Here is a 27,896-nt window from a genome sequence, read left to right as displayed (position 1 = left end):
TGGATTAAAAGTAGTGTGCCTGCTGTTGTTTACTCCTTGTGCTTCTGTGTATTAATGGCATGCTCTCCTTCCTGATGATTCATTTTGTAAAACACACCACCTCTCACCAGAGGATCAACATTTAAAATAATCAGGCATTTGTGAGAGATGAAGCATTCTGCTGCAAGTAGCTCTGCAGTTTTCAGCACAGGGAAGACATGGACCTGTGGAGCAGGTCCAAATGAGGGCTGAAAAAATGTTCAGAGGGATGGAGCTGAGAGAGTTGGGATTGTTCAGCCTGGAGAAGAGAAACATCCACACAGACCTTATCAATACTTAATGGTGGCCTTTTCAATACTTAATAAGAAACTAGCAATAGAACAAGAGGTAATGGTTTTGAACCAAAAGAGGGTAGATTAAATGAGTTACAAGGAAGATTTTTTTATGGTAAGGGTGGTAAAACACTAGAGCTGTTTGCTGCACACCCAGAAACATTTAAGATAAGGTTGGATGGGGCTCTGGGCAATCTGATCTAGTGCAGGTGTCCCAGCTTATGGGAGGGGCTTGGACTAGATGACCTTTAAAAGTCCTTTCCAGCTCAAACTGTTCTGTGATTCGGTGGGTCCATGATTGTACATGAAGATAGATTTGAGTAAAAATGCCTTTTTTTTTTTTTTTTTTTTTTTTTCTCCTTTTAGTATTCATCCTGGTATCTAGACTTACAATGTGGGCTATCATGGTAGAGAAAGGATCAGTGACACTTGAAGTGTTCCCTTGCATCAGCAGTGTAAATAGCTCTCTGTGTGAAACAGCATCATCATATTCTTCTCTTTCTAATGCAACCTATGACTAATAAGTTCTATTTTCTGTGCTGTAAAGAGACCTTTCACTAATGAGATCCTTTTCTAAGTCTTACCAGAGCAATGCATTTACTCATAAGACCTTAATTTTCTTTCATTTTTGTGCTTGCCAGTTGGACAGTTTGTCCCAAGTAGAACAGCTTCTTTCACCATTGTAAATCTAATACGTGGATAATGAAGTGAAAAAATGAGTTTTCAGTTAGAAAATAAGAGTAGTTATAAAATTTTGTTCTTTTTATTGTGTAAACCTAGAACAGGAAATAAAGTTATGAAAGTAAAAATAATTCTGTTTCTTTTTTTTTTTTTATGAGTGAAGTCCTCTGAATTTGGTAGAATATGGTATATGTGACTTTATCAAGAGCAATTAATAAAACTTATTGTTGTGAATGGATATTATTTATGGGATTTAGGAGAGAACTTCTTACTCTAACAGTCAAGGTCAGTACTAGGCCTTTCCTTTGGAAAGAGCTTTTCTCAAAGAACTATATTAAAGAACATTAAAAAAAATTTAAATGTGATCAAAAAATCCCCTAGGGACATTCATATAAAAGTCTTGCTGCTAATTAGAAATATCTATAATTACTTAGCAGAAACACTTAACTATTAGTTAAGGTAAGGAAAAGATTTTATATTCATTAATATTTATGGGTTTTGACAGTGAAACCTGGTAGACAAATAGAAGGGTTGGAGGAAGAATTCACCTGTGATTTGTCAGTTACTACTTGCATCCAAAGAATATGGTTGTCCTGACAAAAAACACTTTGTAAAGACTGAAAGTTGAAATAATTTCCTCTTTCTCTAAAGAACAGATGCCAGCCCCAGTATAACTGGCGAAGTATTTACTGCACTTTAAGTTTTTTTAAAGTTAATTTTCTTTCAGCTAAACTAGATCAGCTATCAATTCTTAATTGATACATTTCAAATTTAAATGGAGAATGAACACATATGTATAGTAATTCAGCTGGAGAGGCACTTAAAGAAAGACTATTGATTAGTGTTTGCTTGTTTCTGCACAATTGACTTAACTGCAGTTAAGTCTTTTTCTGAAATGCTTAGGTTTTATTCTGTATGATGTCAGGACTTGCATACTAATAATTGTTGAGCTAATAATTATTTTGCCGTGTCTATATCGAACATATATACTATTTGCAAAGCACAAAAATTTTCAATTTTGTCATGTTTACTGTGCTTAAAAGGGATGAGAGTACTTTTTTATTTAATTTTGTTCAGTTTGCTTGGCTTTATAATTTTTTTTAGAAACAGCTGTATTAAATGTGATTGCACATTAAAAGTGATTGCAAAGACCTGTGCTGGCATCAGGTTAAAAGTAAATAAAAAGCATGTGGTGAGGTTGTAGCTTGGTGCTGAAACAGAGAATTGAATGTGTCACTAGCTATTCGTGTAAATTGTAGTGAGTGAACAGTGAACCATTTCTTGGTGTGATCTCAGAAGTTAAGTTAGAAGTGGGTAAAAACAGCTGGTTAAAGAACATCATAAATTATAGTCTGGTAGTCTCTTGAAATATTGGGTAAAAAACCCCAAACCCTGTGCTTCAGTGCTTCAGTCCAGCAAGAGGAAATATTTAGAGATATGCTGCTCTCAGATGCAGAGTTGATTCTGTTGTAGTTCCACAGTTCTGTTAACAGTTCTGTTAAGTGGTGTCTGACTAATTAACCTGAATGTGATATCTTTCATTCACAGATAATTGTGATGATCAGCTTGTGTCTTCCTTGCCTCAGTCATCATTCAGTAGTTCATCAGAGCTGTCCAGCAGTCACAGCCCAGGATTTGCAAGGCTTAATCGAAGAGAGGGTGAGTGAATTATATTGGTCAGTTGTTAATTCTGTGTTGAAATTAGAACAGTTTAGATATTCAAGAGCATATGTTACTGTTTCAAATTTTTGTCCGATGTTTGTATACTAACCATGAACGACAGTGTAGTCTCAGCTCAAGGGAGTAAGGAATCTCATCTTCCCACTCTATGGTAAGCTGTCTGACAACATGAGCATTCAGTGGCTGGAGCTGCTCTGTGGGCTTATTGAATAGGCAGCTCTATGGATACTGATTTCTGTTTAACTATTATCGATGAGGAATCAGATGAGTAAACTTTTTCAAAGGCGCTGTCATAGGAAACGTCACTGAAATAATTGTGTCTTACATCAAAATCTAGTCTTAATAATTCAGCCATGATATTAAGGATGGTTACTCAGAGACATTCAAGTACATCCAGTTTCCCTCTTATAGTTCATTGTTATATCTTACATTAATTTATTTAATAGAGAAGTATATAAAATAAATCCTAAGAAAATTTTGTACTGCCAGAAGAATTTCTGACATTGAACTTCCATGATTTACTGGAATATTTCTTATGTCAGATAGATAGAAACACTATAGTGAAGAAGGAATATTCCAATCTATTTTATTAACCTAGTGTGCAGATTTGATAAACATGAGCTTCTGTTTTGAATCAAGTTGTGATAACAATGGAAATTATGTATCCTGAAATGACTTCCCTTAGTTTGAAGTAATATATGCTCTTAGAATTTTAAATAACATATGTATTATCATCAGAGTCAGCATTTTCATATTGGTCTTCCCTAAAAATGTATGTTTGAAGGCTTTTTCCATTTGTCTCTCTTTGTGTGCTATGAAGTTGCTTGTGCATTTTAAAATGCATTTTTTAGATGTATAATTTCCTTCTCTTTGCCTGGTACTATATGCACACATTAGAAATGCTTATAACATTACATCTGGTATCATTTGAACTCATGTAGATACAAAACAGCAGGCAGCCTAATTAGGAGATTGTGACTGTCTACCTTCTCATTCTGTGTACCTCAGGTTCACAATACTCAACAGAGTACAGGTTTGAATGTCTTATTCATTTGTCATTGTTTAATAATATGACCAGATTGTTTGGCTAGATACCATTTGATTCATTGAGATGTAATTTTATGGAATAGTGTAGATGAGCTGAGATGAAAATTTCTTCAGTCTTCAGTAAATTAATCTATTTAGGTTCATTTTAACTTATATTGTATTCTTTATTTTTCAGTGAAAGTAGATACTCAGTACTTGCTATGGGACCAGGAATATATTTTCTACATTGAATTTGTGTTTAATTCTTTTCTGTGAATTTCCCCTGCAAAACCTGATTATATTTGTAGGTGTATATACATGAAAGTTTTATTTGGATGGAACAAGGATAGTCATTATACATGCATGGTTATAAACAAAAATATTTAGCCACACAAGAAATTATTGCTAAACCATATAGATTAGGAAAAAAAAAAAAATCTTATTAGGAAAATGTGACATGTGCTCTCAGTGATTTTATGGAAGCAATGAACACATGATCAGAGTTTTAAAAGAAATTGCGTAATAACTTAAGGTGGGTTTTTCTTTAATATAGATTATTCTCTACTTTTAATATAAACAGCTCTCTTTTTCAGCCAAAGTTAATGATAGGGAATGATTGTGACCTCTTAACCTTCATTCACAATAAGCAGATTGTGGTTCCAATACTATAATATGCTTGGTTCTTAAAATGCCAAAGTTAAGGAAAATTGAATGCATTTTAGACAGAAAAAAGTTGAGTATTTTTACACAGACTGAACAGGAGTCAAAATGTTGTCCTTTATTAATAAAGAAATAAACTAAATATGCATATACATCTACACTGTTTCAGTTGGCAATGGAAAGTTAACAAGTAGCAGGAAGTTTATCAGAAATGTGGCAAGTTGCACTGAAACAGTTCTGTAACCTCATAAATTTGTGCTTACTAAATGTAAGAATTCAATAGGAAAAGTTAAAGGGATTGAGGATTGAAAACTGTAGCCTAAAATGTAAAAGTACAACATGTGAAGTACTTCATGTGAAGACATAAAAACGGTAACAGCAGAGAATGATTACTGAAACAGCTAACTGAGAATATGTTCCAGCTTTCTCTCTGTAAAGCAAAAAGATAATGTGGTTGAACTCCTTAATAACAACAAAAATTTCCAGTCCATTAGCAGTTAGGGCAAGTGATAACATACAGGAATAACTCATTAAATGTTCTTCAGAGTTTTAATTATTACTAGTTTTACGATTCCCTGAAGTTTTCAGATACACAGTACTCAAGCACAGCTGATGAATACTCCTGCTGACTGCTAAAGTAGCTACTCTGACATCATCTTTGCTTACAATGATGGAAAATTAGATAGAAAAATTAAGTAACAAGAACTAAGTTAAAAAACAAAAACACTGATAGCAGTTGAATATTTTTAATGAAAATTTTTTTTTTTAAACTCTTGATTTAATTATTTGAGGTTAGCAGGCATAAAATGGAGGGATTTAATATAAGTAGAGTTTGCCTTTTGGCCTTACGTATGAATTTTTAATTTTAAGTAATAGCACCATATGAATGCAGTCCAATTTAAATGTATTAAGATCAAGCTGGTGGACCTCGTAATGTATTTATCTTTACTATATAAACGTGTTTTCGTAAAAGTTCAAAGGAAACTCTAAGTCCAACTTTATTCAATACTTTTTTAGATTACATGGAAGTAAGCACAAATAATTTATGATGAAATGCATAATGACATGAAGATTGGTGAAAGAGTGAATAATCATGGCAAAGCAGTTATGAAGAGATATGGTAATCAATATACCTAGTGAAATAAACACTTTAGCAAGGTGACTTATAAAGTATTTAGAGGTAAGAAGAGAGGATATACTTAGCAAATAGGAGCTGTATTCTACAAAGCTGTGACTGAGATTAATTTGGGAATGGAACTAAATTAGCAATTCTCCTTAGCTTCTTCTCCAGCAAGAAAACACGCCCCAAACAGTAACAAACACCCCAAAACAATAACAAAACCCCCAAAACAATAACAAAAAACAACAACAAAACCACCAAACAAATAAACTTGTGCATAAGCAAACAGAAAAAAGTTCTTATTTTCTAATTTTTCTTATTTTCACTGAGCTGTATTGTAAAACACTGGATCAACACTGGATCCTGAAAGTCTGGTTGAAATTCTAGGCTGTTTTCCTTTGCCAGTGGGAATAGGTGACACAAAAAATGTTCAGGGGAGGTGCTCTCTTTTTACATGTCTATCCACAAGAGAACTTAAAAAAAAAAAAAAAAAACCCACCCCACAACAAACAAACAGAAAAAAACCCCAAACAAAACAAAAAACAAACAAAGAACAAAAAAAACCCCAACAAAGGTAAAATGCACTTCTTTATAGGGTGAAATGAGGCATCCCAAAAGAAGGGAGAAAGCCTCCAAGCCTCCAGAGCATGCCTGCTCAGGATAGTGATAACAATTTAAATATTAATAGCAAACCAGGACCATCGAGGATGTGTTTCTGTCCACTCATTGCCAATAATTTACATGAGTAATGGTCAGTTGAAGTCTGGCACTACAGAGGATTTGCTCTATTTGCATATTCTTGATGTATTATCTTCCAACAACGATTTGTGAAAGAGCCTTTCACCACATGGAGAGAAGGTTGTGTCACAGTTGAGATAAGCATTTTCTGCTTTTTTCTGCAGTGGGCTGGCAAGCTGCTTGTACACGCTCTCTAATTCACCATTCCAATACCCTTGGCAAAGATACATTAATTACACTATGAATCACCATACCATGAGCCTTTATACCCAGGAACACAGGTCTTCTTTTGAATTAATGAGCTTCTGAAAACTTGCAAGAAAAAATTCAGAAGACAGTTGTTCTACAACACTGAGCATACCATTGGAATAGCCTTAATATTTGGACAGCTAAATAAGCTGGATAAGGATTTCTCTGTGATTATCTTGCCCCATATTCACACACAATTAATTGATCAAAATATGACAGAAGAAAATTGAATATAGAAGTTATTAAATAGCAAAAAACCCCCTGGCTTACAGATTTCTCTTTCCCTGAAGTAGGAAGAAATCCATATATTTTAATTATGCTGTCAGCTTACCCTGCCAGTTTTTCAAAAGCAGCCTGAAGTTTTGAATGCCTTAACAGCTACTAAGTCTATTTTTTTTCCTCTGGTGTATATATGGAACTTCTCTGTCTTTTTACCTTAAACTGAATATCCTACACTTCATCACATTCTTTTTGTTGCAAAGAATATTTAAAGGCTAGCTTATTCCATATGGTACTGTAAACTCCATACTTATTTTTCATTTTATAAAACAGTATACTTTAATCACTTTTTGCGTGAACAGTTAAAGAAAAAAGTCAATAGTTAAGTCAATAGTTAAATAAATAGTTAAAGATAGTTAAAGAAAAAAACATTTCTTACACAATAAGGTCTATTTTCATCAATTTTTATGAGAAGCAATTTAACCTTCATAATGTAATGCTAACAATTAAAATAAAATTGCAGACTAACTAAAAAACTTCATTGCAGCTAAGATTGTAGGTCACCAAAGGATAATTAGGAAAAAGCTTACGTCCTCCATTTCAGTAGTATGCAGAAAAAATACATTAAAGCTGATATTTTGCTTTAATACGAGGAATAAGGAAAGAAAACTAGGGGGAAAAAAAAAAAAAAGTCTGATGGCAATCATTGGGTTTTTGTAAAGTAACAGCAAATCTAGGTTGAACCATCTAACATAATATGACATATTTTTATGACTTAACTGCATTTAATGTATGCATGTATGTTAGGAAAAAGGCAGAAGTAAAAATCTCAATCTTTTGCTTTTAAACAAAAAACAATAAGCACTTCTACAGTGTTTTCTGCATAAAGGACCAAATGATGTATGCTGTCCAGTCAAAGTCCAAGATCATGCCGTTTCTGAGAAAGAAATCAAATTTGTTTTGTTTGGTTAGTTTCTTTCCTGTAGTTATTACAATAATTATATCTTTCAGTGAGAACAATGCCATGTATCTCTCAGTATATTGATTATGAAATAGTTTTTAATGCCATATTACATCTTTTTTTCTGCAGAAAATATTTGTGATACGTGTATTAAGCATCTTAAAAAATTATATGGGCACATAGGAAAGTTGCATATGGCATTGCACATGCATATGTTGCATGTACACAATTTTAAGAAATTCTCAGGAGTTCGTCAGCCTTATTAAAGGTTGAATTTGAAGCACTATTATTGCATTAATGTCAAAATTTAAATATATGCTGCTTTTGTTTTGCTATATCTTCTGTTCATATATGTATATGGTGTGATTCTGATATTGCAAAAGGATATGGGGGTGAGAAACAAAGTGAGGAAAAAAAGGAAAAAAGAGAAAGAAAGAAGGAGCTAAATTACTTTTAAGAGTAAGTAAATAGGATCAAAGATTCACTAATATTTTAAACACTTACAGCCCATTGTGCTTTCATGAACATTTATGAGGAGTTAGGAATATTTGTACAGTTATTTCAAGAAACCTAATTCCAGCCTTGTCATCAAAATTAATTCAAGCATAACAAAACATAACAAGAGGTTTAAATCAGCTATTTCATGTTTTTCATCATTGGAATAGCAAAACCCATGGTGAAATGCACAGAAGAAATAGAAAAATGGTAATAACAGCACTTCACTGTTAAAATTGTTTGTGACTCTTTTTCTACCTGAAATATAGCTATGGGGATAGAAAAAATATGAACTATAGTTTTGAAAAAGAAATTGTGTTGAACTACAGTATTTAAATACTCTTACAACCTTGAACTGGCTTGAGAACATGATCAAATAAAAATATACTTCAAGAATAAAGTTTGCTACAACCCATGTCTAATATCCTTTTTGTTAAAGTTAATAGAATAAAAAATAGAAATCTGGATATGGCTCTTTTTTTTTTTTTTTTTTTTTTCTTTTTTCTTTTTTTTTTTTCCCCTTGGGTTTAGATAGTTCTAAATAATATACTTTGGAATCTTAGATAAAGGCTGAATTTTATCCAAAATTTGAATAATTATGATCTCTTTCAGAGAGTCAAAATAGAATTTGACTCCCAGGATTTCTTTGCAAAGAAATTAAGATCATGCCTCCTTTAATATTTTGAGGGATGGAAAAATATATCATAAATGATAGTCTGATTTTTTTCATTTTTTTCCTTGCATGTTTCAGCCAAGGATAAAGAAGCTTAATATAATTTTTGCTAAAGAACCTAAAAAGTACCAATTGGTAGATGGGATAAAACCAGATTAAATTTTTAAAAGTAAAAAATCTTCTACGTCATGTAATAATGACTAATTTCAGCTGTAGTGCAAAATAAGGCTGTGTGTCATAAATTCCAATTTTTGAGAATTATGAAATTTTTAGTTATAAAGGAGACTGCTATAAAAATACAAAACAATCCTCCTATCACACCCCTAAGAAAAGTTCTGAGGCTTCACTTGTACAAGGGATCTCTCTTTTGGTATTTCATTTATAATAGTTTTCCTTAGCTTCTTAAGGACCAACTTTCTGGTATAGAAGACAGGGTTTTTTTCCCTTTCATCATCCTGCTCATGCTGAAAAGTTAGTGCTATTCTAGACTGGCTGAATGGAGAACTCAGGATTCCTAAACTAACCTCAAAGCTTTACAAAATGGTGTTATTCTAATGAATATCCTAGTTGCTATTTCCCTCAGTGTCATATAGGCAGATAATTCATATAAATACTGTCATAGTATTTATGAAATTATGTTAAATTTATATATTACATTATAATCTACATCTTTAGGTATCCCAGAGGTACAGAAAATCATGAACTAAGCCACTTCAGATAAGAGATAAGAGCTGAAAGTAAATCAAGCACTCTTGAAACATGTCATTAGAAAGTATCAGACTCATCATATTTAGTTGACTAATATATAAAATAGAACTTTCTGGTGAAAAGTGACTGAGTTGTCTCAGCTTTTTGATTCCTATCAGTAGGATTTTATTTTTAAAGATAGATGTAATAAAGAATAAGTGAAATACACAGATCTGTTAGATAATGCCACTATGTATGCAAAATGCATTTTTACAGACGTAATACCATTTTCATTCACATTTTTAAACTTTCTGTCACAAACCTGTTCTGCTCTGGACTTTTGGAGTGAAATTAGCAATGAATTTCTATTACTTAGCTGTCTTGAATAAATGTCACTGCTCTTGGGGCCAGATGAAAAACAGCAGTCTGTCTTATATCCCTTTATTTTTCCTTCCAAATCAGGAATAATTTGTGTTGCAGAACAATAATTTTCAATTACCACCTGTGGCATATAAAGAGTTAAACAGAGAAATTAGTGCTAGGTCATGAAAATTAGTGTAAAATAACCCAAATATATACTTGTTGCTCTATTTTCTTCAGATTTTCAGCAAACAATGAAGTCTATCCATCATTCTTCAATAAATTTCCCTGTTGCAGTACCTTGACTGATAACCAGAGAGGCTGTAACAAATCATTTTGATTTAGATAATTGAACAAGGGCATAAGAAAGGTTTGAGCTCTACTGTCCTTGTCCATGTTGGAGTTAATTCCAGTCATTGCTCCTGGTATAAATAGCACAAAAAACTAGGATGGTGCTGCTTTGGCCATATGAACTTGCAAGACAACTTTGTGTACTTTATGATTTCTTTCCTTCACTCTCAAGGGAAGTGTTCCCATAACTCCTCCTAATGGCTTAAAGCAGCAGAAAAAGGTAAAATACATGAGCAGGATTTTTATGTACAAATAGAAGTGATAATGTACTTTCAGGGGTTTTAAAATTTATTTTATTTTTTACTTTGTGGTGATGATCAATAGAGAGGTGGAGTAGGCAGAACTGATTTGGATGAAGTCAATAGAAATTTTTATAAATATTTTAAGTCCGTTATGGAAGGGACCATTTTTGGAGACCTATTTTCCCTGCCTGTACTCTTCCTTTGTTATTATCTATCAAAATTAAGAATTTTGTTGTAAGTTTAACACAAATTTTAGTTTATATAAAAATACCATTTTAGAAACAATAGATTATAGTATATAGCAAAAAATATTTTTATTATTTGTAGAATTTAAGATATTTCTATTAGTAACTTTCTACAGTTAAATTATTTATGAACCTGTGAATCCTCAAAAAAACCTTTACCTGTGGGTTTTAAAATTTCCATGAATATGGCATGCCATATCCTTTGTATGATTTTGTTGGTTTTTTTCAGTTTTAAATATTAGGGACCTAAATTACAGTGTCATGAAGATTTTAGAATTTAAATATTTTCTTTAATGTTCTTTCTGTTGTTTGGCTCATCCTAGTGTCACACTGGTAATTGTAGATAATAGCTAACCAACCTTATTAAGTGAAACTAAAAGGTCATCAGTAAATTAGGCTGCTCAGTCTTCAGTATATTGGGGTATACAAAAATCATCATCACTTATGTAGCATGTGAACTTATCCAGACTACCAGCACTAGTGCTGTTTTGTTTGTATTAAGAATGAGAACATTACATTTTTTGTTGTTCTCTGGTGAGTTGCTTATGGGGTGGTTTGTTTTTTGCTTTTGTACACAAAAAGCTTCTCCATTTTATACAGTCATTTATTCTACATATTAATATGACTTTCATCCTCTATTTGAGAACTGAAATACACTTGTGCATTAGTCTCATCATGACTGTGTCTAGAAAGAAAATTAAGGGTGCCTTATTTATTTATGTACGTCTCAGTTCAGAGGTTTTCTAGAAGGTGATCGGGGTGTTTTATTTTCCAGTGTCTTAACATGCCAGAATTGCAGGTATGTGGTGATAGTCCTTGCAAAAGTCAGATCTGCAAACACTGTGAGGTCAGAAACTGAGTGTTTATGATGAATTTATCATACTTTCTGGCTGCTTAATAGAAATGGTGCTGCTCTCATATACCTGTGCATCATTTCATGGTAAGGTTCCTGTATACCTGGAGCATGCATGGATTGCAGGATGTCTCACTCATAGATTATTCCCTGTACTATTTGCATGACAACATGTAGAAGTCATTGATAAATAATATGACCTGCAAAGGAACAATAACAACAAAAAATATTTTGCAGATCATGGTAATTCTTAATTGCTATGAGAATATTTCACAAAATTACCACCACAAGGCTAATTTCTGCTGTTTTGGGACAGAAAGATAAGCAAAGAAAAATATACCCTTAAATAATCCTGTTTGTGGAAATAGGTTTAAAGGAAACAACAACAAAAAATTAAAAACCCAAAGTAAAATCCAAATTATTAAATTGTTGCCTACATAAACTAAGGCATCTTAGAACAGGTAATTTTTGTTTTCAAAGATAAATATTGCTTCTCAAAATATTATAATGAAACTGAAAGTTCAATAGGGATCTTCAAAACTTTAAGATTTAAATTCCAAAACAGAATTTTGAGTCTGTTACCTGTGAATTTGTGAAAAATAATTATTAAAAAAATAGCCATGAGAAACTAAATGTTCAGGAAAATGTTAAAATAATTTATATCTTTATTAGGCTAATATTTTCCTGCAACATTCAATTAAAACAAACAAACAAACAAACAAACAAAAACCCACAAAAAACCCCCCACAACTTCTGTGATGACTGAAAGAGCTTGTTATGCTTAAAAAGGACCAAGAATGGTAATACAATAAGAGAATTATTATTCCCATTTAATCATAATTTGTTTTTTGTTGATAAGTTGAAATTATCTCTACTGAATATCCTGTGTGGGCAGAATATTACATGAATAGCTAATACAATTTTGAAATGCAGATGGGATTTTAAGTACATAAGTAGTGTCATTGATTAGGCATTGATTTAAAAATATATACAACTGAGATCTCCAGTGTTTCAAGGTGTGAGAAACAAAAAGGTGGAAATTTTAACACAGATAACAGTACAGAACGCTTTGTGCTTTTAGCATCATTTCAGATGATAGGTTTTTCAGTGAATATTCAATTGAAAATTCTGAATTTTTAAAAGGAAGTGGTAGAATAATTTTAATAATTTAATAGAAATATTAGGAAAATGTATAAATAGATTCCATCAAAATTTTTTTCATTATTACAGTTTATTTGTTTTTTGAGTGATGAGTAAAAGTTGTGCTCATTATTTTTTGATATAAAGCAGGTGAAGTCTTCCTTTAATATTAGATCCTTAAGCTATAAAAAGGTGAATGTCTTTTTGATGGGAAATCAGAAGTGTCTATTAATTCTAAAGTGTGAATTGTCAAAAACACACTGGCAGGAGCTTATTGATAAATCAGTTTTTAGACAGCCTTGATATTTCAACAGCTAATATTTTAAAAGGGATTAAGCTGCCTCATTTTGAAGTGCATCTGGTTTCTAAATATTAAAACAAGGGATGAAGTGGGATCTTTACTTTTGCTGTTGTTGAGAGGGATAATAGATTTACATCTGGAAAGCAGAACCATTTGTTTGCGGTTATTGTATGTCTTTAATTCTGAAATAGGATGTCTGTAATTTAAGCACATTTATAAAACCACTGATGTTTTTAATTAATCTCAAAAATAAACAAAAAAAAAAGAATAGACAGCAAAATGTGAACTGAAGCCAAGCATGTATTAATTTTGAATTCAGTAGCCTAAATAATGTATTTTTTAATAACGTATAAAGTACCTCAAATCAAACAAGACCAGGATTGATTTGGAATGAGAAAGAACTGGAAAAATGGTTTGGTGGTTTTTTGGGGTTTTTTTATAATTTTTATTTTTCTCCTTTTATGCTAGCTTTTATTACACAAAAAGTTTTTAGTAAGATATTCAGTGGACCGTTCTCTTGTCTTTCAATTTATTTTAACAATATTTTTGTGCAAAATTTTCAGTACATCTTATAGCCATGTTTTCGTGATCAATAAATAAAGAGAGTTTAAATAGACATGTAGCTTCATTCATTGTAAGAATTCTGGACAACACATGTAATTTTGGTTTTTTTATTCGTTTTTTACAATGTTGTTTTATCTCTTTAGATCTTCGGTGTGTTCTCATAGATAACTGCCTTGTTAACTGAATATCCTTTTGATTTTTTTAATATTAATTGTGTGACTCATTACATTGCTAAAAAGACTACTGCATTCTGAAGTGAACACTAGTTGGCAAAAGAGAACTAGTGTTTTCTTTTTTTAAAAAAAATTGCTCCTGAATATATATGGTACTAGAATTCAATTTCCTTAAAAAGTGAATGCATTACTGTTTTCCAAGGTGCAGCTATAGACGTAAACTATTCTGAATTACTAAAATGTAAGTATTCTGACAGTGTTGCAAAATTTAACACATCCATACATTTGCATTTTGCTAAGAAGCAAATATTCAGTCGAAATAGAAGCAAAAGTCTTTGATCATTAACTATGTGTGCCTGCTACCTAATCTAAAATACAACAAGTCAGAACAGAGTTTGGTTTTCCTATTGCTTTTTAATGATGAACCAGGATTCTTTTATTTTAAAATAATAGTTCAATTTTTTTTTTTTTTTTCTTTTCTGCATGACTCTGCTTTTTGCACTTACCCTCTAGCTCTGTGGCTACATTTAGGTATAAGGCTTTTTTCATATATTGAAAAATATTTTTTCTACTTACCCAGACTTCATTCTATATTACCTTTTCCACACCCTCTAATAGCAGTAATAACTTTAAAATACATTTTGTAGGGAAATCACTGCATTATATGCAATATCTGTATATGCTCACAGATTCTAATATGATGCAGAAGGCCAGCTGTTTACACTTAGCAAAAAGTCGACCTTGAAATTGGTAAGCTTAGAAGAGTAGTCATGAAAGAGCAGTTCAGGCAAAAATGAAATGATCCATTGAAATCATAGCTTTCACAAGTCATTACATTGTTTACTCAATGTAAACATTACACTGTTTCCTCAAGGGATTGTTTTGCCTTTTGGATAACTAAGAAGCCTTGATTATTTTTCTAGCCTGCAGAAACATGGAAAAGCTTTTATAATTTAATCTTTTGCAAAATGCAAGTGCTAGAGACATAAGTATATATATACATTAAAAAAAAAAAAGGCGCTTATTTCCTGATAAAACAAAAGAAAACAAACAAAAAGTCCACTTCACCTTCTATTTGTAACTCCAACAAAGAATCTCTTTTTTTTTTTTGCTGTTACATGAGTATTTATCACATAAAATTTATTATATTATTGTAGTTGGGTTCTTAAAGTTTTCTGATATGTTTGGAAACAAAGATTAACATAATCAGACTGTTATGGATAGAGATGCTAAAGGGGCCATACACGTGCATAGGATTCTTCACACTCAAATGAGGAGGCACAAAACGCTCCATGGCTTTGTTCTCATTTCTTAAGAGCATGCAAGGTATTTTTTCTCTAACAAATCCAGAGAAGTTGTCTGTGTTCATGTTTCACAGAATTCTTAAAAACTTTTTTCCAGATTCATCTATGTGACTGGTCATACCTCTCACTGTAATCTCAAAGACAGTATTTTCAGTAGAGTGAGATTTTGTGAGCTGCTTTTAAGCAGTTCTCCCTCAGGTATTCATCATTTTCTAGGACTGGGGATTGCGAAGAAACCAGGAAAATTTGGTAAAATTGAGACTGAGCTGGGATTTCTGGCACACAAAATTATAACACCAGAAATGGCAGTATGAATACCACTGTAATGTTTGACCTAGTGCCAGGATCTAAAGCAGCTGGAGCTTTGTACTGGGAGGTTATACATAATAACAAACAAACAAAAAATTTCTAAATGTCAAAATTTTGCTTAAGGGAGACCACATTCCCAGTACAGCTTCTGGCTGTACTTGCAGTAGTTCTCAAGTCCTTTAATGCTGTGCTTTTTACACATTTCCCTAACCTTTTCACAATTTCTAAGACCAGAAGAGACAAAGGCACAATTATTTTTGTGGCTTTGTGCTTGCTGAGGCAGTTTTGGCTTCTATGGCTACAAATGTCCTTCGGGCCTTAGTCCAAGTTCCAGACTGCCTGATTTCACAGTTGAACTAACAGAAATTCACACCAGATATGAAGGCAGTGCTCCTGGCTGACTGTCACAGGTAAGAACTGATCTTACAGGTATAGGATATCTCATATAACATGAAAATATATTTAATAATATGTTTTCCATCTCAAAATCCCTATGGAAATGGAATGTTACCTGAAACTGATAACATGTTTTGGTACTAATAAGCTTTTGACTTCTCATTGAATCAAAAGCAAATAGTATTTTAGTAATCTCATCCATGTCAAAAAGTTGACTACTGACAATATCCTTCATTTGTGCAACATGTCTGACCTTGTTTTATCTTCATCTCACAGCATCCATGTTTATGGGGGGGGGGAAATAAAAAACAAATAAACAAACAAACTAAAGCCAAACAGTCAGAGAAAATGACTTCCAAGATCACAGTTTATTCTTTCTGAGTGTCATTTGTTACCATTCCTTTTTTCAGCCTACTTAAATACTTTCTTCATATATGCACACATTCAGTATTTATGATGAAACTAGTGCAGTTATTTTAGACAGCTATAACCGAAGTCCATTTAAAGTCACAGCATTCTTTGTAGCAGTCTGTATGTCTCATCTTTGATCAAATTCTTATCCTCCTGCATTGAATGTTCTGGCTTCTCATCACTGGAAGAAAGCAGATGGAAATGAACTGCAAAATAAATTTTCTTATTTCAGTTCTTGTACCTGGTGTTAGCCTATAAATCTCAGCAGTGCCAGTAATTCTGTGAAGTGATGCAGGCAGACATTTCAGAAGGTTAGGTTATTATTAACTAAAAAGCTAATAATATCTTGATCATTTGTTTCTGTTTTGTATATCAGCCAAATGTGCTCGTTGAAAAGAAAAAGGTGGGGGGGGGGAGGGGGAAGCATATTGGCACATACTCATCACCTAATAACAAACGAAATCCTTGTATGAAGCTTAGAATTGCTAAAGGCATTTCTCAGGTAAGGAAAAAAAAAACCAAAAAAACCCAAAACAACAACAACAACAACAACCAAAAAAAACCCCACCACCAAACCCAAAAAACCCCCAAACCTATGGTATTTCTCCATGAGACTAGACGACCGCCGATGGCAAAAAGAAAGAGCCTGCTCTTTGTCCGGGGGGGAAATATTGTTTTATTTTCCAGTCCTGCCCTGCTTGGCTTTAGATCTTCCCAATAGCTCACCGGTGCCAGAGAGCGCTCACCCCTCCCCTGTCGGTGTGTTTTCCCCAGGGGGCAGGGCCCAGAGGCAGGGACAAGACATCATCCAATCAGGGAGAAGTGGGAGTGGAAGAGAGTTAGGTTACAGATGAGTAAGGACAAACCACATGATACAGATAACAAATCCGATAAAACACAATATAAACCAAATCAATGCATTACAACACACACCAAACCAAAACAAAACAAACTAGAAAGAGAAAGGAAATAAGACTAAGAGATGCAAGTTTTCAGTCTACTTGTAAGTCTGACAGAATTTGAAATACCTGGCAATAATGGATAACCTTAATAATAAACCATACTACGAAGATTTCTTATAATGTAATTCTTCCTACCTTTTTACAGATCAGTGGATTTGAAATCCAGATCTGTATCTTTTCAATTTCATGTAACTTAATAATGGAGGAAGAACACATAGCTCTTGGCAAGCTATGGTTGGGCAATCAACATTCAGAGCTGATATCTAGTTGTGAAAGACCCCTATGATATGATCAGCTGAGGGCAAGTTTGTGATTCCTTGTGGCCCATTCCAAGCCCTTTTGTATAGTTCAGCCCTTTTGTATCCTGTTCAGTAAAATACAGCTTACTTTTTAATGTTTAATTCCTAAAGGAATAGGAGTTGAAAGTGGAATTTTGGCTATCAAATCTCTTATTGCTCCAGTAGCTCATATGGTAGGTTGTCAGATACTGAGTAAGAAAAAAACCTAACATAATATTTAAGGGGGGGGGGGGGGGGGGGGGGGGGGGTGTCATTGGATTTTTTTTTCTAGAGACAGTACTTTGACCTCTGAATTACCAATACATTGTTACCTAAGAGTAAATATTTGCTTTTTGGTAAGATTATATTTGTATGGAGCATCATACATTTGTATATTTGATTTAAATTTATTCTATACCAGTGTAGTTTGCAAAAGTATTCAATTTAATTTACTCTCTTTCATCCTGTAAGTCTGTGATACTGTGGATATACCCTGTAACAATGTTGGGGAATAGAACATTCTTGGTTATCTTATTTTTGAAGTAGGTACATGTTAGTAGCTCCCCAGAAATCCTAATTACCTTCCAGAAGAGAAACTCCTCTATGACACTTTAAAATGCAAAACATGTAAAAAGTTTACAGTTAGAACTTGGCAACCTGGTGTTGTGTGTAGTTATTTTGTGACTGACTGCCTGTAGTAGATGGGAGATGAGAGGTGTGGGATAAAATGTCTCTGATGACAAAAAAAAGGGAAAAGCCTATTATCCTGCTTCCCAACAAATAGCTTTGTGAAAAAAATTGACTTTTTAAACAGCCTTTTAAAATCTGCTGCATTACTATAGCATTCTAGTCTTGACTAGGAGAGAAGGTTTATTTCTGTTCAAATATATTTTTGCTGCAAACTCCAGTTAAATGTAATTACCAGAATTAAGATCATGTTAACCTTCCTACCCAAATTTTATGTGCAATATCTGCATTCCTTTTCATTTGTTGGCATAATTTTGAAGCATGTCATAATAAGCTTTTTGTGAGGTTTTGGTCTTTTCTTAACATTTGGAACTGGTTTAGCTTTGGTAGGCAGAATATAAACTTTTCAACCCTTTCCAGTATTTGACAATTTCTGGATTCAGTCAACATTATTATTATTGCATGACTGTAAAACTAACATTCTGGCAAAAGCAAATGGAAATTATTTTGTTTTGTTTAGCTTGTGATTTTGTTATAGCCCAGTAAAAGCAGAGACTGGTAATACTATAAAGGTTATTTCTTTTTACAAATGAAAACAACAACAAAAAAGATTCAGATATTAATGAGTAATTAATGAACTATTCATCTTTAATTACTAATTAAGAGTTTCACTATCTGATTTAATACCAAAGGTCAGTATTCTCTGAATACTAGTTTTCAATGTGAAGAAATCTTTGGTGTATATCTTCATTCCCCTGTTTAAGTAGACAAAATTTCCTCATAAGGTGCAAAACCTGCAAACCCAAGAAAATAAAGTATAATCATGTAGGGGAAAGTGTAATATATGTAACCTCACAGTTACAAGTTTAAAGCTCTAAATCAACATCTCTTAGAGGCAGAGAGTGAGTTTTTATTCTTGGACAGCTTTTAATCAATTTGGCTTCAATTCTTGACTAAATCTCTTTGGACTGCGCTGGAGTAAGTAGAAGTGAGTTCTTGAATTCAGAAATCCATTTGCAATCCAGTTAGTACTGTACAATTTTTAGCCACCTTAAATTGCTGTATCTAATAAGTAATATGCTTTTCGAATTTAAGGGATTTTAAGGGATGTGTGTGTGTGTGTATATACATGTACATGTACATGTACATGTACATATACATATACATATACATATACATATACATATACATATATATATATATGATTTTTGTATGGAAAGAGTCAGCTTCTCTTTTTCTGGTATACATGTATATGCACAAACACACATATATATGATGTGTTTAAGATATGTCTATATATAATGTGTATACATATGTACATCTGCGATGTTTATTATTATAATCTACTTCTAAAAATCCTTTAAATATAGAGAGATAAAACTTCAATTCAAAGCAGTCTACAGTTACTTAACACTTCACACGTTAAAAAAACAAACAAAAAAGGCTGAGAGAAGAGTATGATTTTTTAAATTGAATATCAATCTAGCAAATCTTGGATATCCTCTCATCCAGGATAATATTTCATGATACAGAGCTGGTATAAACTCTATAAGCTGGTATATGAACGTTTTTACATAAAAAGCAGCACCACAATAACGCTGTTAGACCTTAGCATGTAGTTGGGAATAAATAATTGCATAAATATTGATTTAAATGAAGGAAAAATACTGTCTGGTTACATCCTCTTAATATCTATATTTTTGCCTTTTATTTGTCCTAAAAGATTTTTTATTTTATTAATTAACATTTTATGTATGTGTGTGTTGCAACAAGTTGAAAATAATTGGCAAGTAACGGATTTTATGCCTAAATTACAATAATTTGATTAGGAATTCTTGACATCAGATAAAGTTACAGTTCATCAGGACCATGATAAAGAAGTCTCAGTTCACAAAATAAATTGTTAAGTTGCACTGGATTGCATTAAGTTTCATTTTGACTGTTACTTAAATTCTCTACAATATTTTAAGTAATATAATACTTATGAAGAAAACAGTAAAGCTGGATCATGGTAGCCTGCCGAAGTTGCATTGTTCAATCTATCAGGTAATATTACTTTTCTGAAAGCTGTAGGAACTTTTCTACACAACCAGTACTATGATTTATTTATCATTACATATATAGTCTGATTCCAGTAGCTGTCCATAATGACTGTCATTAAAAGTAAAAAGCTGTGATGACCTGAAAAGATGGGATTTGAATACACATAAATACAAAATTTTTAGTCTGAGAAAACCTTTTAAGTTAAACATAATTTTATAAGTAATAATGGCTTAGTTGTGCATTACAGTTATACACCAGTTGTGTTAAAACTGATGCAAATAAAAAATCCCTGAATTACTCATTCATCTGTTGAGGTTGGCTGATTTAGTTTCTCATTTCATAAACATTATAATGCTATTTTTGAAAATCACAATAAGGACTAATATAATCATAATACCCACCCCCCACCCCCCACCCCCAAAATAAAATTTAAAAAAAAAAAAAAAAAAAAAATCCAGAATGCTGAAAAATGAAGCTTAAGTGAATGGAATTGCAGTTTTTTGTCATTATTAAGTGACTCAATTAATAAATGTTGTCCTCCAATATTGTATGAAACAATCATAAAGCTCTGTTATTTATAGTTTACCACCTACAGTTTAAATATTTAACCAACAAACATGATAGCTCCTAGATAATCAAGCTGGATGTGATTATATTTCTTGATCATGAAATTCCATTAGTCTAGCTCAATCCCTTTTTCTCTGTTATTTTTTGTAGTCATCATTGTTATATTCTCAGGCTTTATGCCAACAAAACTGAGTCGGGAGTCAATGTGATGGTGTAAAAAGGTTGAAACCTCAAATTTAAAATGTTCAAATCTCTTCTTATTTCTGAGCACTTCTTTCTAAATTATGTGGGGAAAAAATGACATGATAATGCATGAATTCTGAAAAACACGGGTATTACACAAATACACAAAAACAAAAATTGACTTGGATTTCAAGAGAAGCAGTATATCTCTTCTTTTAGTTTTTTTTTTAATAAGAATAGAAATCTTAAACCATGGAAGGTAAATGATTGGTCAAATCTCGACTTTGTAAAAGTTCCATAATAAATTTCTCTAGCAAGATTTTACCATTCAGGTCAATATGAAAAATATTATTGGAAACTAAATATATGTGTTAGGGAGAGTTATACTAACTTTCCAGCTGAGGATCTGGTATAGTGTGTCATCTGTAGATACCAATTAATGAAGTGTTCAGTTTCATGTGACATATTATATACAAGTTATATATTTGTATTTGTACATATTGTATATATTGTATATATTTGTACAGTACATTTGTAACATTTATAACAAAATGCTGAGAGTAATGACTAGAACAACAAATGAAGGAAATATTATATACGTAAGGAACAATGTATGTACCATTTTTACCTTATCCTTTTATGTTCTTGTCAAGTCCCTCACAAGTGTACAGAAGTGGAATTGCACATATGCATGCATACTGTCACACTTGTACCTTACACAAAGCCAAAATGTTACCAGACTAGACGTTTCGGTTGACTTATAGAGTATCTGTCATTCCATTGCAGAATATTCATATTCTTGTACATGTAAGCACAAACAGACTTTAAAGACCTGAAAGCTGACATTGCACTTGTTTTCTTTCAAAATCACATTCTCTTTGTGCATGTCAGATACACATGCAGGCCCATAACCAGCTGGAGCTGGCCAGTGTCTCCCTGATGCTAGCTGTAGTAATTTACACCCACAATAATGGAAATAAAATAGAACTTTTCTCTTTTAAATATGTATACTTAGAGTATTTTTGTTTGGAAACTGCAGGCATCAATATTTTTCTGTTTGCTTTGCTGCACTGTGCTGAACGTGTGCTGAAACAGGTGGCAAAGTCAGTGAATCAGTGTTTTGAAGGCTGAAATAGATTTTCTAGAACAGCAGAACAACCAGAGTGTATTACTGAGGATTGAGATTAAAGCAGTGATAAAAATGAACAAGCACAAACACATTCATCTGCTCAGAGGTACTGTCCTGCTCATTTTATTGTAAAGTATACAAACATATCAGTTTGCTAAGTAAAACTGGACATGACCTCTAGTTATATATTAGAACTGGGTGATAAATGTCAGGGTGTTTGAGATTTAGTTTGGTAGTATTTTTGAACTTGTTGCTGGTCCATTTAAAGTTCACTGATACGGCTGTGCAACACTTCAAAGCAGTAGAAAAATCCTCAAGGAAAATGCAATAATATCTGAAATACTCATCTATCAGGATTTTTTTCAGTGGAGTTTAAAAAACTAAACTATTTCCTGTTAAAGTGATGGATTTATATTTGAGGAGACAGGAACACAAATCACAAATGAATGTTTGGATCAGAAAAATACAAATTAGGTACACATATTTGTATGTTTTGGTGTTATTCACATCACTGGAGATTGTCGCTGGTATTAAGAAATTTAACTTAATTAACCTGGAAAACCTTATCAGAATGCTGTCATAGTGACAAATACTTAAAATACTCAGTCTTCTTGGGTCACTTACACTAAAGCCAGCTGATCAAAGCAAAAGGTTTTAAGCTTGCTTTCATTTTCTTTAAATTCTGTGGCCAAAGTCAGTAAAATATTGGGATGGCACACTAGCCTGAAGTTACCAGGAGTAAATGCGAAAGAATCAGGTTTAGTCTGGTTTCAAATTTTGGGTTTGCCTGGTTCTTTCACCGTGGAATTAATGAAAGCAGAGCAACTAAGAAAGAAAGAAAAAAGAATACTAAAATATCTACAAGTGAATAAATTGCAGATATTTAAGTGTAAAAAATCTTTCTCAATATAAAAATATTTTTGGCCATGAAAACTATGGCTAATTATCACTACTAGCTTTAAATTGCAAGACAGGAGTGTAACATGTTTGGTGAGACCACTGAGTGATGGGAAACAAATACTGGTGGCTCAGTGAAAGAAGCTGCTCTGTAAAGATCACGTAAAAATTTATTAGCTTGAAAGAAGTTGTGTAACTTTATAAAACTGTGATGAATGTTGTACTTGAGCTAGCTGTGGGGTTTTTTTGTTTGTTTTTGTTTGTTGTTTCATTGTAACAAATATTTATACAACAAATACATATTTTCCATCTCCACACAGTAGTTTATATTTCCTGACATAATGCTGTGTATACAAGCAATTAAATCTGTATAGAAATTTAAGTGAGAATGCTGCTTAAACTCAGTGGTTTAGCAAAAGATGGTGGCAATTAAATTTCTTTATTTTTGTTGTCCCCATGAAATTTTCTGTGAATTATCTATGAACAAAATAAGTGCCTTAGGTAAAATTTACAGTGATGAGATATAAGTGATCTTCACTTCACTGATGGAAAAAAAGAGAGAGAAGGTTAAATATTGGAAATAGTGAACCAAACTTCATGCAGAGCAGGATTTACTAATACAGCACCCTAAACCTGGATTTAACCAGAGACCAGACATAAGAGAATAGCACTATTGCAAGAATACGTTCTCCTAAGAAGGAGACCGTTTCCCAGGTTGAGTTCTGGTTTTTTTTCAGTCTTCGATTACTGTCAGAATATGTGCCAAGAAGAGGTACAACTGCTATGTGAAATTCCTAGTTTGTAGTAAGGGAGATAGTTTGCTTATCAAGATGGATGGTAGTAGCCAAGAATCATGTAAGTCTTGCAATAAACTGGCACATTTCCAAAACAGCTTTTCCTAAGAAACTTTGTGGAGAAAAAGAGCTTTTCTTCGGCACAAATCTCTTAGAATTACATTTTTTTAGTACTTGTCTTAGTACTTGTCTCCTGCAGGAGGAAGAAAAAACCCACCTTTTTAATATAATGCAGATGTGGCTCAGAGTGGCTCAGATGATATCCCACACAATTACACCTTCATTACCTTTATAAGAGGTTTTTTTTTTACTCAAACCTGGGCTTTCCAATGCACACAAAAAGTGTTGCCTACTGTAGGGCACTGGTTCATAACATTGTGTGGTACGCTGGTGATGAAATATCTGTGCAAAATTGTGGCTTTGCTGGGTCTTTGAACCATTGCCATGTCAGTTTATCAATCTCCCTTGATATATTTGCATAATGATTAATTGAAGAGAAAAGTCTTTAGAGCTTTCTGAAGAAATGTAAAATGGGATTCACTGACTCCATCACTCACCTAATTTACTGTTAATGCAGAAGGGAGCCTGAAATAAAGTTACTGCCTTCTTCTGTTTGAATGATGCAAAGTAGATCAAACTTTATCACTGGTAATATTATTTCCTAGTGCCTTTATGTTGCGCTGATTCAAATTCAAAATGCCTCTGAAACTCCTCTTGACATAGTAACTACTACTTGTCACAAATTATTATTAAAACCTAACATTCATTTTATAATACCTGTCACAATTTTAAAAGTTAAGTTCCTTAAATATTAAATATTCTGACAGTTGAAAAATAAACACAATTGCTCCTTCTCGTCTAAGATTGTACATGTTTTCTTAATTGATATTCAGTTTCAGAATATCTTAAAATAAGGTTATACCTTCCTACAAAATTAAGCTTATTCTACTTTTGAGGCTACTGAAGTAGCTCCTACACCCACCTCCCTTAGAAACTTCTGTCTGACTGAAACATTAATACAACTCTTTTTATGTTCTGCCTCAAAAGTAGCTGAAATTTTTTCGTAGTTTTGATTTCTATTGACAGAGCTCTGCCTGTCACTTGTGAAATAAATACTCCTTAGAAAATGTAACTTCCCTAGATGGATAAGCCAAAACATACTTGTTATATTTATATTTATTTCTGGAAATAGCTCAGATAAATTCATCTCAATCTTCAGATTTTAAGAGGCAAGACTTCATTAATTTCTTAACAGCAGAAGTAATTTATAGGTTTCAGAATCAAATGCCATTCATGGGACTTTTCAGTCTTTGTTCAAATAGTACGTCTCATGATATATTTGTGTGAGTGAGAAGTTCTGATATCAGGCCCTCAAAAATGTGTCTCTTAGTTATTCTTTCGTGATATTTTCTGAAACCTGGCCAAGAGCTTCCCTAACAATCCAGAAAATGATGGGTTATATATTCAGAAGGAAGGGACAGTACTGCAGACCTTCAGAGTTTATATAGTGCAATATATTTGGGTTTGTTTTATATATAGAGGTAAGTACTGTTTTCCAAAAAGAGGATGTAATTCAGAGTTCTTTGAAGGGAAAATCTTGGTTTTGATTCCTTGAAATAGATTAGATCCAAGATTCCATTCTATTTCTGTACATTTCTTTTACATTTAACTTAATTAATATCTGTCAGTTTGTAGCATAGACAAGACAAGACCAGAAAACAGCTAAGAAGCTATACATGAAATTGGATTATGTATGAGTATTTCTTAGTTTTCATCAGTTCATCTTGGTAGTTAGGACAGCTTCAGCTAATACTTGGTTTCCTAGTTACAACTTACATTATTTAAACTATCCCAAAATAGAAGGACAATTGTGAAGACATTGAATGATATTAGTTTCTGTAGGAAATGTTTTTCTTCACATCCTCAGAATATTTAGCTTTGTGATTGATGTGTCAGGCTGGCCTCAGTGTTCTTTAACTACAAAAAGAGTGTAACCCCTCCTCTCCATCTATAATCAATAACTTTTGCAAATATGGTAAAGTTCAGGCTGTTTTGTCTCCCCTTAGGCAGGGCATCCTGCTATATATCAAAGGCAAAAGATGAACAGCTATCAAAAATGTAGTTGAAAATTACTATGCAGGAATTTTACATATGAAGCAGTGACTACAGAACTGGGTTCTGATGTATCTGTTCTCAGGCTTCTTCAATCTATGTGGAAAAAAAAAAAAAATTCTCTGTCCTGTATTTCTTGTTCATAGCTCAGAGTCTCTGATCTCTTCTCAGGTTTACTTGCCACAGATTCTCCCTGGTTTCCAATTTTGAGGCATATGAAATATGGCTCAGAACAGCATTGCTGTGATAGCTTTCACTCGGCCTTTCTGAAAAATGGGCCAAGTTGTGACTTATGCTCATTGGCATCTTTGGCTGTTTAAGTTCTTCTTGATAATTACTTTTCTTGCATTTTGCTAGGCTATAAATGGGAATTTCCAGTTCTATGAGTTCTATGTTTTACATTGCCTCATTCAAACATAGGAGAACTAAAATATAAAAGACAAGGGGTTTCTCACAGCAGTACTGTTACTCTAAACACTATTTTAAGGGCCAAGAAGGTTGTCACCTGCTAGCAATCTATTAGCATCATTGATCAGATATTTTCCCCCACTCCCCACCTCCATTTTCTGTCAATAAACTTAAGGAACAAAATGCTTTGACTGTTTATATAGGTATGCACCTATTTTTTTAATTCTCAGTTTGTGAAAGAGGATGCCATTCAGTTTAAGAAACTAAATAGTGTCATATTTTGATATTTTATGGGTTTTGAATGCAGTAAACCAGTTTCATTTCATTTTTCATTTCACTAAAACCTTAGAAGGCTCAGTTGTCAATTACTTGCATGCAGAAAATCTGCTTTGTAATAAATGCAGGCAAATTCATCCCTGCTGCAACTTTATTGACTTGAAATTAAAATCAGCTTCTGTTAAATGGTCCCTATGGAAAATACACTGTTTGATTAATCAAAGGAAAGCATATTTTTCTCTGTTTGTTAGTTTTAAACCTGAGCTTTTGCTAATAGATTTCTTGCAATTATTGCAGTTAAATATACAAAAAAATCACAGAATTTTAGTGTGGTATAAGTTCTGGTGCTGGTTAAATGGTCTAATGAACTACATGTGAAGAAGCAGATGTCAAGGCATGTATAAGCTGTTTTGTGGCTTACATAACAATATAGGCCATGTAGTCATAGAGCCAGATAAGCAAAAAGTGAAGTGCTGTTCATACAAAGGGGTAGTCTTTAAATCAGTTTCTATTCTATGTAGTTCAGAGTTTTTAAAATGAATCAAAAGTGTCTTGACATCCTCATAACTACACAAAGCAAGATTGGAAAGATTACTCATCACCTAATAAATTTTCTGCCATAAGGGTTAAAAGTTTTTAACCTGATATAGCACTCCAAGTCTACTGTAGCAATACTCAGGCATTTTCTGCCCTGGATTTGAGGTTTTGGACCTTATCTTCAGTCATTTATAGTTTTGTTCTCTTGCAGCTATTCGATAACTTTGCTGACTTTTTTTTCTATTTTCAGTGTTAATGATAATGATCACTCCAGTGAAGCAAAGGAAATATGAAAATAAAAGCTCTTTAAACACATATCCTTGCAGACAAGAACCAGCAAATGAAATAATACCGATTTGGTGTTGTGATTTGTTCATATTGATGGTCATAGGAGAGGGCAAAGGATATTTAACCTCCAAAAGCAAGAAAGGTAATAAAATAAAATTTAAACTACATATGAAGAGCATAAAGATTGAATTCTAGAAATATGGGGTATCTGAAGGGAAGCAAGTCTTCTGCCAGAAGTTTAGCTCATAAATCCAGGACAGGTTACAGATTACAGTCTTGTTTATAGTTTGGCAGTTTTAATGATGAAGAAATTGCTGACTGAACTAATGAATGGAGCCACCTAATATAATCCCACAGAAAAGCACTGTGCATTGCTTGGAGTGAATGTGTAACGGAACTCCAATACATTTTACTTAACTAATTTCAAAATAAATGTCATAATGTTGTAGAAAAAGAAATCAAGAATTATGGAATTTCACAGGCAAAATTTGAAATAAGAAAGACACATGATTGCTTAGATTTTTAGTCTAGAACAAATTAATCATTTTAATGCATTAAAAATATCAAAAGCTTAGGAATTTTTTCA

General features: G+C 32.8%; 1 protein-coding gene across 2 annotated transcripts in view; it reads left to right on the top strand.

Moving 5' to 3' along the window:
• Positions 1–27,896, top strand: part of CNTNAP4 (contactin associated protein family member 4) — a 217,261-nt gene that overhangs the window by 46,985 nt on the left and 142,380 nt on the right. For both annotated transcript variants that reach the window (XM_040090884.2, XM_040090885.2), the window contains exon 2: positions 2,541–2,651. In XM_040090884.2, coding sequence (XP_039946818.1) covers positions 2,541–2,651 — 111 coding nt within the window. The remainder of the gene's footprint in view (positions 1–2,540; positions 2,652–27,896) is intronic.

The sequence above is a fragment of the Hirundo rustica genome, chromosome Z (assembly GCF_015227805.2).
Source record: "Hirundo rustica isolate bHirRus1 chromosome Z, bHirRus1.pri.v3, whole genome shotgun sequence".
NCBI lineage: Eukaryota > Metazoa > Chordata > Aves > Passeriformes > Hirundinidae > Hirundo > Hirundo rustica.
Note: the sequence above shows the minus strand (reverse complement) of the source record. Positions and strands in the feature narration are given on the sequence as shown.